This window comes from Lissotriton helveticus, chromosome 7 (genome assembly GCF_964261635.1).
Source record: "Lissotriton helveticus chromosome 7, aLisHel1.1, whole genome shotgun sequence".
NCBI lineage: Eukaryota > Metazoa > Chordata > Amphibia > Caudata > Salamandridae > Lissotriton > Lissotriton helveticus.
This window is the reverse complement of record NC_136068.1, coordinates 1,954,674,674-1,954,692,058: the sequence shown is the minus strand read 5'-3', so window position 1 is coordinate 1,954,692,058 and position 17,385 is coordinate 1,954,674,674. Positions and strand designations below refer to the sequence as shown.

Sequence of the window (17,385 nt, the reverse complement as noted above, 5' to 3'; positions counted from 1 at the left end):
GCAACGCGCTAACACCAAGAGGGTTACTGGCAACGCGCTAACACCAAGAGGGTTACTGGCAACGCGCTAACACCAAGAGGGTTACTGGCAACGCGCTAACACCAAGAGGGTTACTGGCAACGCGCTAACACCATGAGGAGATTACTGGCAACGCACTAACCCCGAGAGGGTTACTGGCAACGCGCTAACCCCAAGAGGGTTACTGGCAACGCGCTAACACCAAGAGAGTTACTGGCAACGCGCTAACACCAAGAGAGTTACTGGCAACGCGCTAACACCAAGAGGGTTACTGGCAACGCGCTAACACCAAGAGGGTTACTGGCAACGCGCTAACACCAAGAGGGTTACTGGCAACGCGCTAACACCAAGAGGGTTACTGGCAACGCGCTAACACCAAGAGAGTTACTGCCAACGCGCTAACACCAAGAGAGTTACTGGCAACGCGCTAACACCAAGAGGGTTACTGGCAACGCGCTAACACCAAGAGGGTTACTGGCAACGCGCTAACACCAAGAGGGTTACTGGCAACGCGCTAACACCAAGAGGGTTACTGGCAACGCGCTAACACCAAGAGGGTTACTGGCAACGCGCTAACACCAAGAGGGTTACTGGCAACGCGCTAACACCAAGAGGGTTACTGGCAACGCGCTAACACCAAGAGGGTTACTGGCAACGCGCTAACACCAAGAGGGTTACTGGCAACGCGCTAACACCAAGAGGGTTACTGGCAACGCGCTAACACCAAGAGGGTTACTGGCAACGCGCTAACACCAAGAGGGTTACTGGCAACGCGCCAAAACCAAGAGGGTTACTGGCAACGCGCCAACACCAAGAGGGTTACTGGCAACGCGCCAACACCAAGAGGGTTACTGGCAACGCGCTAACACCAAGAGGGTTACTGGCAACGCGCCAACACCAAGAGGGTTACTGGCAACGCGCTAACACCAAGAGGGTTACTGGCAACGCGCTAACACCAAGAGGGTTACTGGCAACGCGCTAACACCAAGAGAGTTACTGGCAACGCGCTAACACCAAGAGGGTTACTGGCAACGCGCTAACACCAAGAGGGTTACTGGCAACGCGCTAACACCAAGAGAGTTACTGCCAACGCGCTAACACCAAGAGGGTTACTGGCAACGCGCTAACACCAAGAGGGTTACTGGCAACACGCTAACACCAAGAGGGTTACTGGCAACGCGCTAACACCAAGAGGGTTACTGGCAACGCGCTAACACCAAGAGGGTTACTGGCAACGCGCTAACACCAAGAGGGTTACTGGCAACGCGCTAACACCAAGAGGGTTACTGGCAACGCGCTAACACCAAGAGGGTTACTGGCAACGCGCTAACACCAAGAGGGTTACTGGCAACGCGCTAACACCAAGAGGGTTACTGGCAACGCGCTAACACCAAGAGGGTTACTGGCAACGCGCTAACACCAAGAGGGTTACTGGCAACGCGCTAACACCAAGAGGGTTACTGGCAACGCGCTAACACCAAGAGGGTTACTGGCAACGCGCTAACACCAAGAGGGTTACTGGCAACGCGCTAACACCAAGAGGGTTACTGGCAAAGCGCTAACCCCGAGAGGGTTACTGGCAACGCGCTAACACCAAGAGGGTTACTGGCAAAGCGCTAACCCCGAGAGGGTTACTGGCAAAGCGCAAACACGGAATGGGGTACAGGCAACGCGCCAACCCGGAATGGGGTACAGGCAACGCGCCAACCCGGATTGGGTTACAGGCAACGCGCCAACCCGGATTGGGTTACAGGCAACGCGGATTGGGTTACAAGCAACGCACCAACCAGTTACGCCACAGAGAGCCGCCAGTGACGCCACAGAGAGCCGCCAGTGACGCCACAGAGCGCCGCCAGTGCTGCCACAGAGCGCCGCCAGTGACGCCACAGAGCGCCGCCAGTGACGCCACAGAGCGCCGCCAGTGACGCCACAGAGCGCCGCCAGTGACGCCACAGAGCGCCGCCAGTGACGCCACAGAGCGCCGCCAGTGACTTCAGACAAGGCTAAACTCCAGAAAGGAAGAATGAGGAGGAGGAAGTCTAAACCTAGAAGAGACGGTGGAATTGATGGTGTTCCTAAAGGATGTTGCGAATAAAAGTACCACATGTTGTACAGAAGTGAGAATCAGAGCAATACTGTACTTTTGTGTGTTTGGAGGTAGATATGTTTCCACTCAGACGGTAAAAAAAAAAATAGAAATACAATTTTTAACAAATGCAGATACCACTGTATATACTATAAATTCTCCTAGCCGAAGAGAGGACAGCTTACCACTGCAGAGGCGAGGGCAGTGTATTAAGAGAAATGGCTACTGTAACCCATACGAGAGAGATTTCTCTCATTAACCCCCTGACATGAGCAGTAGTAGCCGAAACCCCTGTGAGACAGAGTATATCCTTTCATAGTCTATTCTGCCTCATCTCCACATGCCCCCTCCATATATTTTCAAAGCTGCGATGGGGTGACGGGTGACAGACTCGCCCTTGGACATTAGTTTTAGTAGGCGAGAGCGGAATTAAAGCACTGGACAGTTAGTTGCACCTATATGGGAAATAAGGACAGACCATTGGGAGCAGGAGGAACGGAGTCTACAGACCAAACGGAAACTCATGCAATTCCTAGCTCATAGGAGATCACTCTCTAAAGTTGTTGTGTCCCACAAGGGGAGCTTCCACATGGTTGAAGCATGCCAGACTGTGCGGGCGATGGACAGATGCTCTTATAAATACGACACCTATTGCCTTCAAATCAAGATACAGCTGAATCTCATTCTACCTTTCCAAAGGACACCAGTTAGTCGCACCTCCAGATCACCAAAGTTCCCCATTCGATGTGGGCTCAAGGAACTCATTGTTAAAAACCACAAAGACGGCCTTGTACCAGCTCTCCCTTCTAGGAAGTTAAAGTTCTATCCAGAAAGTGACTTCAGAACTGCCGTTCAAGTCTTTCTACTTTTGTATCTGGATGCTGGTAATGCCCTACTTCATGGCCTTCCAGACTCCACACCAGCACTCCTTGAAGGCACCCTACATGCGTCAGCTCTCAAGAAACTACATCAGGCACCCCCATCAGGATGGAACTCCATTGGCCCCACACCATTTAAAAAGCCATCACGACTAGCACCCCACTCATGTTGCAGACAAGCTAACCACCTCTGGTAGCTCTCTGCACACTCACGGCCAGGATACCATCGGACTGATGCGCCCCAGATCTGGAACAACACCCCGGTACCAGGATGCTGCCGCAGTTTAGGAAAGAATTGAAGACGCGCTTCTTTAACGAACGCTACATACCACTGCATTAGCAGAGCAGAAACCAGACACATCTCCTCTCACTCGTTTAATCTGTGCTGCCTTTTGGCTCGGATTGCGCTAGCTATAGAAATACCCCACTCGTGCATCATACACAACATGTAGCCGCAGGTTACTCTACACTCTCCTTAGGATACAAGCGATGCTCGGTTTAGGAGTCTAGATCGAGGGAATAGTAGGGTAGGTCTCATTTAATTAGGGAGCAAAACATTATCCCCTACATAAAAATTCTCCATCTCTTTCCCCCTTATGTCTAAAGGGGCATCTGAAGGAACAGGAAGCAAGTGTCATACATGACTGACTAACCAGCAACCCTCAACACTGCGGAAGAGGGCAGCCGAAGGACCGGGGAACAAACGACAAGATGTTGCCCCACACTAACAACACTGCAGCAGTTGTACAGTGCCTGGAGGTCCCATCTACAATACTGTAGGTGCGTCCACTCAAGAAGCATTCCCTGGTTTGTATTTGGGTATGGATTCATGCAAACGTGCATGCTAATACATTAAGAAGGCGTCTGAACAAGCAAGGGGTACTCTGGTCCAGGGAGGGTGGTTACCACTGCACACAGAACCATGCACGAGGAAGCAGACACCGAACACTATGCAGCTCTGTCTTCTATTTTACATCACCTTCAGGAGCTCCTCTGCCGGCAGCCGACACTTCATCTCAAGATCAGCGATCAGGTCATTTAGAGAAGACATTTGGTTTGTTAATTTTGTTATCTTCGTGTTTTCTTCCTGCATAAGTTTCTCATCCAGCTCCTTTAGTTTATCGAGCAGACTCTTTTCTGCATTGTGCAGGTGCTGGTGAAGTCTTACAAACTCTGCCACAATTCTCAACCTTTCAGTTTCCAATTCGCCCTGTTAAGAAGAAAAAAAATTATACACAGACATATACATGCATGCATATATAAACAGAATATTAGCGTTTCCTACAAAGTTGCAAAGTTCTGAACACTGCTAATGTGTGACTAATGTTAACTTGATCCTCCCAACAGCATAGGGTAGAAGCCTTTCTGCAGCATCTCTTTGTGACAAACAAACGTTCTGTATGTCATGAAGAGATGACTTATCGACATAGCTGCAGCACACTGCGCTGCAACCCCCTTTTATGTTTTTCTAGCTGCCCTAAGTTTTCCTTTTCTGAGTTGAAAGATTGCGAGGGCGCAGTGGAAGCACACCATGTTGTTTCGTTTTTTTCTACATGACAGCGGACAAGGGAGATTCCTCCCTCGACAATGCTCCAGCAACAGCACTTCTGTCCTGCACCTCGAAAAGGAATACAGACCAACAGTCAGTTCTCCTCCTCAACAAAAGTAAAAACAGTTATTTTCAATGCCAACAGCTCTAACTTTAACAAATGCGAGACCTATTGCATTGCAAATACTTGCTATACTACGCGTTCTATTGTTTTATATCGCAATGTACCAATAAATACAGCTAAACTTTACAATTGGTATCACTTCTGTTTGCCCCACATGTTGCATGCTTCTGCAGTATGTACTGTGACTCGGCCTGTTTGATGCATTTCACTCTATGTTCCAACTTCTAGTAAATGAGACACTACAGACTGCACAATTTTTGTGAAGGATCAAAAGGTACACGGCCATTTTGTTTTGGATCCGACTCCGGAATGACTTAACTAGCTCAAATATTCCAGGGCCCTGGATCGCTGCGGATTAAGCTGGTGTAGGGGGTCTGGCAGGCGGCGGGTCGTCTTGCGGCACTAGATTTTGGACCTCATTATTTGGCGGAGCAGATGCGGGGGTTCACCCAGTGGGTATGTGGTCAGCAGACTCCTAAGAGAGAAGTGGGCCATTTGAACCCTGCTTCACAGGAGTCATTTCTACAGCTTTTGAATCCCCGGCGTCCTCCCCAGGAAGGCCCTCGGAGTGGACTGTTATTTGACGTGGTTGGATGCAGTGCTTGTGCACAATTCCCACTCTCCTGACTTACCTTCACAATGGCTGGGATTGGGGCAGCGTGGCGGTGAATGGCGTGGGCCTTCCAGTGGGCAGCCGCTGGTATTACCTGGGGGTGGCCTCTTTCGGGCAGGCAGACTGCTCCTAATGGAGGACCTACAGCTGGAGTTTGGATGTCAGAGGGTGCAAATGTTACTTGCGTAGGGCTGTACTAGTGACAGTCAAAAGCCACGGGGCCAGGGTGGCTGAAACCATGATGCATCAGAGTGGTCACCTTATCTGCCCCTCCACAGGGCCTCAGAGCGGTTACATACATCCATAGGGCTCTTAGAGCAGAAACTGTTACTCCTGCCCCCAAGGAGCTTCAGGACATAATGGTGAATTAAGGGGCCCCCGATTCCAGAGGCAGACTGGTCAAAAAAATCAGGAGCACGTTCCAAAGAAGAAGGTTTGAAACGTCAGGCTCACATTAATTAACTTGAATTTTCTCCACAGGGCTTATTTTATGCCTGGCAGGATTGAGATATTAAAGGACTATGGTGTAGCATGCCCTAGAGCTGGCAAGCTTGGGGCTGAGATTTATCACATGGTCTGGGCCGGTCCTACCCTTTAGGGTTCTGGGACGGTGTGACGGAATGCGTCAAAGACATTACCCATCGCACGTAATGTTACCTGCTCCCCGAGTAAGTTTACTGGAGTGATTCTCACGCCTGGCCAAAAGTAAGGCCATTAATAGATTACCTGATTTGGCTACGGTTCTCGCAAAGTGGGAAATGACGTGGCATTGGAAAGCCAGCTGAGGTCCCAATGTGAACACATGGCGCAGTGAGCTGGTCAAATGGCCGGTTTCGCCAGTGGTGTGCTGCTCACAGGCGCAAAGCGTGGGCACGGATCCAATGGCCTGGTGCGTGAATGGGAGTATCTGAGGGGCACTAGCAGAGGATGGCCTGGAGTTGGGTGGGTGCCCCGCTTCGCTGCAACATTGGTCTTTCTTCATGACCGGTCTTCATGGCAGGAAGATTGTTTTCTTGTTGAGGGAGGGGCAACTGAGCTAGAGCTTGTAACTGGAAGAATTAGCTAGGTCTTAGACTGAATAATTCCTTAGAGCCCAGCTCGAGATGATGTGATCATTGCTATGATGTACTCAAATATATATATTTTTTGCAACAAACACTACACTAGTTGCATCTCGAATGGGATGCTTGTGTTGTAAAGCTGGCTGTATGGATTGGAGGTTCGAAGTTCCTGCCACTGGTCAAGCTGCTTTAGGTCAAGCATTGAAATTCACTGTGTAATTTGGGGGACAGGCACAAGAACCTCAGAGTTCTCTTTTACTTGGGACAACTGACTGTTCATAGGAGACGTGCACAGGAACGCTCAAGATTGCAAATTTAGTCTCAAATAGATACATGTGGTCATTTCTGACAACCTTTTTACCATCCTCATTGTGAGAGACGAAGTATGGCAAAAGGGAAGCTGTTCATAGAATACATCACCTTTTGCTTGAGTCGGAATTGTTTGTGCCGGCTGAGTAACAGATTCAACCCCCAGAGAAACCTTCATGGTTTTCAGCAGCACAGGAGACTTTTAAAGAAGGCAATAGTGGAGTGGTCACCTGTGGTTACTAACTTGCATGGTGATAAGAATAGAATGTTCTTTTTTTTCTATGAAGTGAAAGGCAGGTGCCCCCTAGACCTCTTCTTTCACTGAAAGAAACATTTCTAAACGAGTCTATTGTCTGCAATTCTTCTACTGAATTTACAACATCTGGATTCTTGTCTACAGCGGAGACAAAAAGATGTGGTCATTTACAACCCAGCATCAAGCAGTTGCTGCACCTTACATTCATCTCCTGCCGCCTCCATTTACTAGCATTATCCGGGGGAGGTCCGAAGCTATTAGGATATAGCCCTTTGTGCAGTTATTAAAATAAAAAACTGTCTCTTATCAATCAGATGGATTATGTTACTTACCCTGTAAGCACCTGTTCTTGGCAAGTAGCGCTGTAAATTCACATGCTTTGCATACCCCTGCCATCTAGTGGTGGGTCTGGATGTTTGCAAGTTGTTTTTCTTCAAGAAGTCTTCCCAGTCACAGGGTAAGGGGTGGCTCCTCCTTTCTGTGATAGTGCACATGTGCATCATCTCCATTGTTAGATTGTTTTCCCGCAAGAGGTTGAAAATGGAGTAAATATATTTTGTACAGAGATGTCCATGCGTATGTAATGTAAATAAGAAATGCAACAACCATAGGTGTCCGTGGAGGAGGGTGGGCACATGTGAATCTATAGCTCTACATGCCAAGAACAGATGCTTACAGGGTAAGTAACAATCTATGTGAGGGATGTGTGCGGTAGACACATGCTTTGCATACACTATACAGCAGTATTCTCCCAAAGCGGTGACTAACCAGTGAGTGCGCACGGCCATCGACTGCATTGTTAGATTGTTTCTCGCAGAGGGTGATACTGGAGTTAGTAAGAGTAGTAAAAAGAGAGGTCCATGAATGCATGCATCTAAGTAAGATATAGCTGCAACAGCTAAAGGTACCCGGGGAGGCGGGTGGACGCATATGGCTCTACAGCTCTACATGCCAAGAACAGATGCATACTGTGGTAAGTAGCATTTTCCGTTGGAGGCATGTGAGCTGTAGCTCACATGCTGTGCACACTAAAAAGCAGTTATCTCCCAAAGCGGTGGCTAACCTGTAGCTGTTGCAGTGGTACAAAATAATGTACATAAAACTACCTGGCCCACACTAGCTTGCTGTCTTGCAAACACATCTACACAATAGAGTTTTGTGAATGTGTGAGGTTCAGACCATGTTGCAGCTTTGCAGATATCATCTATGGGTATGTTTCCTAGAAATGCCATAGAAGCCCCCAGTTTGAGAGTGGAGTGTGCTATAGTGGGGGGATTGTTAAAGTTCTTTTTGCTTTTGCATAGAATGTCTGAATGCATTAGACTATCCACCTTGCAATACCATGTGGTGGAGCAAAAGCGACAATTAGTTGTTTTGCGGAAAGGTTTTGTCATTTCTATATAGCAAAGAATTGCTCTTTTCACATCTTAAGTGTGTAAAGCACGTTCTGCCACAGAATCTGGTTGAGGGAATAACACAGGCAACTCTACAGATTGGTTGATATGAAAGGCAGAAATGACCTTTGGTAGAAATTTAGGGTTGGTCCGAAGAACCACTTTGTTTTGGTGTATTTGTAAAAATGGTTCTTCTATGGTTAGTGCCTGAAGCTCACCCACTCTCCTCAGAGATGTGATAGCAATGAGGAAAGCTACCTTCCATGTAAGAAATGGTATTTCACATCTTTGCAATGGCTCAAAGGTTTGCCCCATTACCCTGGTGAGGACAATGCTAAGATTCCACACTGGAGCAGGTGGAAGTATTGGAGGAATGATTCTCTTAAGTCCCTCCATAAATGCTTTGATGACAGGCACTCTAAAAAGAGACAGATGTCTGTTTTGTAGGTATGCAGCTATTGCAGCAAGATGTAAGCATATGGAAGAGTACGCTAAATTGGAATGCTGTAGATGCAGTAAAGAGCAAATTATGTTTTGAACTGAAGGGTTCGGTGGATCGATTTGATTGTTATTACAGTATATCAGAAATCGCTTCCACTTTGCTGCGAAGCATGCTCTTGTGGTAGGGCGTCTAGCCTCTTTGATAATATTTATACCGTCTGGCGAAAGATTAAGGTAGCCAAACTAAGATTTCAGGTGCCAGATCGCAAGGTTGAGATGGCTGGGATCTGGATGTCTTATCTCTCCAAGGCTCTGAGTGAGCATATTGGGAGTGAAGAGTAGTTTTGGAGAGGAACTGAGAGCTCCAAAAGGGTTGTGAACCAGGGTTGTCGAGCTCATGTGGGGGCAACTAGGATTAATGTCAGGGACGCCTTTCTGAGCTTCCGAACCACTAATTGAATAAGTGGGAGAGGGGGAAAGCATAGGCAAATATCCCTCACCAGTTGATCCATAGCGCATTGCCTCTGGTCAATGGGTGTAAATACCTGGACGTGAAGCTTAGGCATTTTGCGTTTTGGTGTGTGGCGAACAAATCTATTTCTGGGTGGCCTCACATTTGAAAGAATGAGAGGAGAACTTGAGGGTGAAGGTCCCATTCGTGGAGCTGTTGTCTTTGACGACTGAGCAGACCTGCAATCTGATTGTTTACTCATGGAAGGAGTTCGGCCAGGAGAAACATTCTGTCCTGTATGGCCCATCTCCAGATGGCCTGTGCTAATTGTCATAGCTGGAGAGTGTCCCCCTAGTGTCTGTATGTAGTACATAGTTGTCATGTTGTCTGTACGGATCAGGACAGCTTTGCCCTCTAGATTAACTTGAAATGCTTTGAGCTCTAGAAAAATTGCGAGCAGCTCTAGATGGTTCACGTGGAGCGGCTTTTGCTGCAGGCTCCATAGGTCCTCAATTATATGCGTCTGGTGATGAGCTACCCAGCCGATGAGCAATGCATCCGCTGTTAGCACTATCTGTGGAACCAGGTCGATGAAGGGCCGCCCTTTTGAAAGGTTTTGTGTATTCTACCACTGCAGAGACCGATGGGTGCGGTCGTCCACCAACACCAGATCTGATAACTCAACCTGAGCCTGGTTCCACTGACGTGTCCAAGCACTCCTGAAGGGGACGTGTTGGACTTCACCTTTTCCCCCGAAATTTTTAACCTTCACCCCCCTATTTTAGAATGTCTCCCCCATGGTAGATAAAGTTGTATAGGCCATGTGTGGTATTGAGATGCCCTGTTTAATGTGACAATGCAACGGTGTGCAGTTATTAACCCCCCATTATAGAAATGTACCCTGATGGAATGCTGTATTCAAAATGGATGCCATGGCTGTGCGTTGTGCCACCTGACTGCAGTAGGTTAGCGGTCTAGATGTTAGGTACTCAGCCACCCAAGCATTTGGAGGGAAAGCCTGGCACCCAGGGTGCTCTACTCCCCCCCCCCCCCTGAGCCAGTTAGAACTAGTTCACCTGAGAATTCTAGAAGGCTCTGGCACTGCCTGGAAGGTGAGGTGAGGGGCATATAAATAAGGGGGGATGTGCCACCATGTGCTGAGACAGCGCAGGGACAGGAACATGAGGGGACCTGCTGCCAGGGGATACCGCCACATGGGCCTGTGCACTGGACCCTGCACCTATCTAGAACCCCTCTACTGTCCCCAGGGCTAGTGGAAGCCCCACTTCAGGAGTTCAGGCTGCTGTGTAGGAGGAGGGCCACGCTACAGTGGAGGATGGTGAAAGCCTACCGCCTTCTTTTGATGAGTCCCCACTAACTGCTGACCTGGCCCAGTAGTGCCTGCTGCTCTGTTCCCTGGCCCCTGGAGAAGTAATGAGGGCAAGCCTCGGTCCCTGAGGCCACTGGGACCTGGCACCACACAAGCGCTGCGCTTAAAAGCACCTGGAAAGGAGGGAGCACCTTGGACTGGCCCCCCAGGAGGTGAGAAGCGTTACCCTGGGGCCTGCTGCTGGGACTGTCCGCCCCCCCTTGCGCTGTCCTCCTGGAAGTGCTGTGCCCCTTAAAGCTGTGCTCCAAGCGCTACTTTGACAAGGACTGAAGAATTGGCTGGGCCTTGCCTGCAAAGCGCCGTGATCTCTAGGCGCTATCAAGCCTAGAACTGTGCCCTGGGAACTGTTGCTGGCCTGAGCGCTGTGAGCGCTGTTGTGGACCCTGGGCGCTATATCCCCTGAAGCGCCGCATACCTGCTTCATCGCTGCAGCCAAGTCACTAGGTTGCCGCTGTCACCGCCGCGGCCTGGTGCTTGATTGGAGAGGTCCCCGCTGTGAAGTGCATTGTTGCAGCGACCCCCGGATCCAGGAGAGGGCTGCCGGAGTGAAGAGTGGGCCGCGCTAGGCCCTGAAGCCGCACTTTCGCCTAATTAAACGTTTCAGGTGCCTACCCCGCACTGGTGCCGAAGCAACACTCACTGCCGCAGCCCCCAGGGCCGTCTGAAGGAGCGCCGCACCTGGGAGCACCGCGATGACCTTGGGGAGGCCCGCGTTGGGCCTAGAGAGGCTGAGAATGGCAGCATCACGTGGCCGAGGCACCGGCCACGTCACCAGCCGCGCCTCCACCCGCCGCGCAGCCATTGGTTGCGGCCGCCACGCCCCGGCAAGCCGCGCCATGATTGGCGGTTGCGCCCCGAGAGGACCGGGCCGGATTGCTCCTGAGACCCACGGTGGAGCCGAAAGCCAGGAGCGACGCTGCGGGGCTCCCGTAGTGACGAGGGAGCCCCGGGAGAGCTGGGAAGCCGGAGTGGGAGGCCACCGCGCCGGCCCATGTCCCCGCCGTCGAAAGAAGCCGCCAGGAAGGTGTGGCCGCTAGCGGGGCTCCCGTGTGGGAAGGGGAAGCCCCGCTCCTGCCGCCAGATTGCAGAGGGAAGGACAGAGGCACTGCTGAGGCACATTGTCGGTGCCTTCCCTGCCCGCATGGACGTAGAGAGCTACCCGCCTCAGCCGGTGAGTGGGGATGCATGTGGGAGGGGCCGGCCAAGGCACACTGTCGGTGCTTGAGGCCTCCAACATCCCAGGAGGACCTGCACTCACCCCCGGGCACAGCGCCGCCGCCGCCGTGCGGACCGCTGCAACAGTTTTGGCCACATCTGGGGCGGTGTCATAACTAGAGACCTGAGAGGGACCCCACCGGACACTGCCGCCCCGCTGAACAGTGGGCATTTGTCATGTTGAGCCCAGGAGGAGGCTCTAGGCCTAATGCTAGTGGTCCTACCCAATGTCGTTATTGAGGCCCTGTTGAGCTGCCTTGATGAACCCCGTCCACCAGCAATGGCTTACCATGGCTGATGCCCAGGGCTAATGGGTTTGTGCAGCAAGGCTGTCGGGGTATGATGCTTCTGGGGTCTGCCTATAGTGTGGTGTCCACATGTTAATGTTGTAGATAAAGCCTGCTCAAGAGGTTGTGGCCCCTGCCAGACGTTAAGTTGAGACCCCGTTAAATGTGATTCAGGCCTGGTATATTTTAGGTGTACCTCCTGTTGCTAAAGCTGTTGATGCCACTTCTATGTGCACAGTGTTACCGGCCTAATGAGTTCAGACATGATGTGCTTTCCTGCCTAATGTTTTATCTCATCCTGATCTGCCCAAAGGCTGATGCCTAGTGTTTCTTTCCCTCACATTGATAGTGCTGTTCCACGTCATTTGATAGCGCTTTGTTTTTATTTCAGCCCTGAAAACTAATGGACTTACTTACCTTTTCTTGCTTTTCCCATTTTCACTGTAAATAATCCCCCTGGTATACATCGTCCTAGCGCCCGTGGGCGCCCCATTGTGATTACAGGGTTTTACGTTCGCATCTTTAGAACAATACTAGTTATTCCTTTTCATCCAAAGTGGTGTTGTGTCTGTTTTGTGGTGTGCCTGGTGTGTCGTCTGTGGGTACTGCGTGGATCCTTCACACATGGCCTTAGGAGTTTGGCCTGCCCGCTCTGCTCCATGCTAGCCCCCGTAGAATTGGCAACCATATTTTTACCAGGACGCATCTGGAGTCTTGCGTAAGAGACTATTAGTATGCAAAACACCATCATTCCTAGTAACTGCATGAACACTTAAGCTGGCAATGAGTGAGGAGGCTGAAACTGAAAGATTAGAGTCTGAATGTTGAGGATTCTGGGCTGATTAGGGAAGGCGAAAGCCTTTAGTGTGTCTATTGTGGCTCTCAGATACACCTGTGTGGTTGTAGATGGGATATGGACAGGTTCACTGTGAATACAAAACCGTGGAGCAACTGCACTGTTTTGTGAGTGTGACAGAGCTTTTTTGCGAGTTGGCTTTTATGAGCAAATCGTCCAAATATGGGAAGACGTGAATGTGTGGTCTTCGACGGGAAGCTGCAACTACAGCTAAGCACTTGATAAACTCGGGGTGCATTTGTTAATCTAAATAGGTGCACCTTGAACTGATAATGTTGTCCTGCCACTACAAACCTTAGGTATTTGCAATGAGCAGGATGTATTGGGATATGGAAATAGGCGTCCTTCAAGTCCAGAGTGGACAGAAAGTCGCCTTGCTTAAGGAGTGGAAGTACGTGTTGTAGAGTGACCAGGTGAATATGGTCTGACTGAATATATAGATTGAGTTCTCAAAGGTCCAGTATAGGCCTGAGGATTCAGTCGTTCTTGGAAATTAAGAAGTATAGAGAGTATACTCTGGTTCCTTGATGTTTTAATGGGACTGGTTATATTGCTCATTTTTTAGGTCTCGCCTACGCAGCGCGCATAGGAAAGAGACCTTTAGTAATCAGCACAGCTTTCCCAGCAAAAACGTGCACGCGTTGCATAGCTTCCAATGGCAACGCGTGCACGTCTGGCGATTCACCTGCGGGAGCGAGCAGCTGGAGCCATATGTTATCAATTATTGCGCCTTGCAGCTCGCTCCCGCAAGGGAATCGCGCAGGCCCCCTCCTCTCTCCCCCGGCTTCCTCGCGAGGCACGCCTGCTTGTGATTAATATTGGCTGCACTGGGTTCTTTTGTTCCTTCATCTGAAGACTATTACCGCGTGCGCTTTTGTGGGCTGATGCGATGTGCTGTGTTTTAGTGCAATTCAATCAGGCAAACTGCTTCTTTTGTCTATGCCGAAGTTTCATCTCTGCCACCAGTAGCGCTTAGAGGAAGGGCTAGTAGAAAAGTCAACCCAGAGCGCTACATGAAATACTTGCCATTGGAGTGAGTGTGCATCTACCTGGGGAAGGTACCAAGGGCGGTGGCTTTCACCTGACTCTCCTGTCCTGACACCCTGAGAGGTTCTGCCGCTCTGCCCTATCCAGGGTCCTGCCCAGTTACTTATTTAGTCAATGTGGGCAGTTTCCCACTACCCCTTTCAGTGCGCGGATGCCACGTTTGGAACAGCAGCTAGTAACTCATGTATGAGACGGCATGTGTATAGCACACTTCTAGCGCAGGAGCGGTCTCGCAGTGCTTGTTGGTTTACAACTAAATCAATGTTCGAAAACCGCAAACATGGCACTGAAATCCTGGCTTCTCTATGTGCCATCACTGTGTGACCTTGACAATACCACGATACCGCCCGAATCCCACTTTCCTTCTCTCTCAAACACATGTAGCGCCTGGTTCAGTTTGGAGTGTGCGCTAAGCAGCGCTATACAAAAAATAATGTATCCACACATGGAATGAATCCCTCATATTCATTGTAGCAGGACTGCCCCCTGTGGGAGTATGTGCCCCCTAAAGGAGACAACCCCAGCCCTAGCCTGGTAGTGCCCCCAGCCCAGGATAGAGTTGGTTCTTACCTCGTCCCGGGGTTGTCACGGTCCCAGGGGGTACGAAGAACAGCAGCAGAAGTGAGTACCATGTGCGGGACAGAGCGGGGGAGCCCGGACTCACCCGGCCCATCTGTCTCCGCGGGAGGCGCTGGTTGGCCGTCTGAGGAAGCAGCCTCAGTCCGGTACTCCTGTCCGGTAGCACTGCCGTCCCTGCCCGGCTATCTGTGGCGGTACAAAAGGGGGTGGTGATTGACGGAGCATCTGAATCAAACACTCACACCCAGTCAAAAGATCTGGGTTTAATCCATCACCGTTCTTTAGCCCACTCTGCCACCCCAGTTCAGACATGGCCATATGCAAATCAGTCTGACCCTGTGCCTCATGGGAACAGTCCAGCCAGAACTGTCAAGCCATGCCTTCCCTGGACCGGAAACAAGCTTCCGAGGACCGGTTTCTGGCATTCCAGCCGTCTTCAGCCCGGCTTGCTTGAATCCAGTAGCAAAGTGAGCAAGGGACTCACATCTGAGCATACCCTGCCACACTTATGGCGGTCAAAAGCGGTACAAAAGGGGGTGGTGATGGACGGAGCATCTGAATCAATCAAACACTCACACCCAGTCAAAAGATCTGGGTTTAATCCATCACCGTTCTTTAGCCCACTCTGCCACCCCAGTTGAGACATGGCTATATGCAAATCAGTCTGACCCTGTGCTTCATGGGAACAGTCCAGCCCGAACTGTCAAGCCAGGTCTTCCCTGGACCGGAAACAAGCTTCCGAGGACTGGTTTCTGGCATTACAGCCGTCTTCAGCCCGGCTTGCTTGACTCCAGTGGCAAAGTGAGCAAGGGACTAACGTCTGAGCATAACCTGCCACACTTAGGGCGGCCAAAAGCGGTACAAAAGGGGGTGGTGATGGACGGAGCATCTGAATCAATCAAACACTCACACCCAGTCAAAAGATCTGGGTTTAATCCATCACCGTTCTTTAGCCCACTCTGCCACCCCAGTTCAGACATGGCTATATGCAAATCAGTCTGACCCTGTGCTTCATGGGAACAGTCCAGCCCGAACTGTCAAGCCAGGTCTTCCCTGGACCGGAAACAAGCTTCCGAGGACTGGTTTCTGGCATTACAGCCGTCTTCAGCCCGGCTTGCTTGACTCCAGTGGCAAAGTGAGCAAGGGACTCACGTCTGAGCATACCCTGCCACACTTAGGGCGAACAAAGAAAAACCAAAGGTGGTGATGGCTATCTGTGGCAGCAGCCTCAAGCCCGCAGTCCTGCCCGGGGCTGCCCTCTCTGCCCGGCCATCTGGGGCAGCAGCCCCAAACCTGCAGTTCAGCCCTGGAGCACTGCCCTTGCTCCTCTTTGGCCCTTCACTCTGTCCCGGCCAGCAGTTGCTTGGTTCACAGTCCTGCTCTCGGAGAGATCTCTGCTTGGGTGCCCCTTCTCTCTGTCCAGGGCTGCATCTCCTGCCCTGCCCGACTGGTGCAATTTTTCTGCTGGAGTCCCTTGACTTGACCTGCAGCTCTCTGTCCGGGTGCCCCTTTACTCTGTCCTACAGTCCTGCCCAGCCCTCGCTGCCTGGATGCTGCATCACTCTACCAAGGGCTGCAGCTCCTGCCATGCGCTCCTGCCTGGCCGATGCCTTCGCTCTCCTGATGTCCCTTGACTTAGTCCGGGGCAGTAGTTCCTTCGGTCCTTGACCTGCAGCTCTCTCTCTGGGTGCTCCTTCACTCCGTCCTATAGTCCTGCCCAGCCCTCGCTGCCCAGCTGCTATGTCACCCTGTCCAGGGAGGCAGCTCTGCCCTGCAGTCCTGGCCGTCTGCCTCCCTCGTTCTCCTGGAGTCCCTTGACTTAGTCCCGGGCAGTAGTTCCATCGATCCCAGACCTGCAGAACTGTTCGGGAGCTCCTTTACTCTGTCCTACAGTTCTGCCCGGATGCTCGGTTACTCTGTCCAGGGCTGCAGCTCCTGCCCGGCTGATGCCTTCGCTCTCCTGATGTCCCTTGACTTAGACCGGGGCAGTAGTTCCTTCGATCCCAGACCTGCAACTCTGTTCGGGTACCCCTTCACCCTGTCCTACAGTCCTGCCAGGTCTTCGCTGCTTGGATTCCTTGGGTGTTCGCCTCTTGCAGACAGGCCTTAGAGTGTTTAATTGTTTTTACTCAGTTCATTTAGAAATCTTTTTTTCGCACATTATTTTGACGTCACACACCTGAGATGCACTAAATTATTGCAGGAATTATAGTCCTTTAAGCAAGCGTGTAGCTAGCTAGCATACGGAGGGTGTCCTGCAATTGGAAAATTGAGTTATGGTGCTTAAAGGGTATTGTAACTGCAGCCAGATCTAATAAAAAGAGACTAAAAGTGAAGGCTGGAAGGAACCGGTGACATTGAGACGCTTTCGAATCAAGCTCAATTTTTTGATTCTGAGCATGAAAGTTATAAAGGCGTTTGAAAAAAATGGTATTTGAATTGTTGAACTGAGCTGTTCATATAAGTGTTCTGTGTGTTGCAGTTTGCACCGCCATTATTGTTTTGTCAGCTCGATGAAAGACTATAATTTCTAAAAACAACAGACCTCACAAGTGGTTTGCTCACATTGTTTTTGCATTCATCCGGTTTTGGGCATGTTTTACATTTTAGCCAACATGACCAGCAGCCAACTCCCTGGTAGAGCAAGTGCACTTGGCTGATGTGTGGAGTGGAAAAGATTTCATGTGATCCTTATTAGCGGTTTTCCTTTTTCTGGTTTATAAAAAATAAATGTTTCCTGCACCTCTGTGTTCAGGGATGTGCTCTTTTTAAAACCATACTGCACATCACTTTGCAGTAGTAACACAAGTCAATTTTTTAAAAACTTTTAA

General features: G+C 50.5%; 1 protein-coding gene across 1 annotated transcript in view; it reads right to left on the bottom strand.

The window, feature by feature from the left end:
• The window catches only part of LOC144770977 (E3 ubiquitin-protein ligase TRIM39-like), a 159,363-nt gene that overhangs the window by 90,820 nt on the left and 51,158 nt on the right, over window positions 1-17,385 (bottom strand). The window contains exon 3 of the mRNA XM_078655843.1: window positions 3,962-4,192. Coding sequence (XP_078511969.1) covers window positions 3,962-4,192 — 231 coding nt within the window. The remainder of the gene's footprint in view (window positions 1-3,961; window positions 4,193-17,385) is intronic.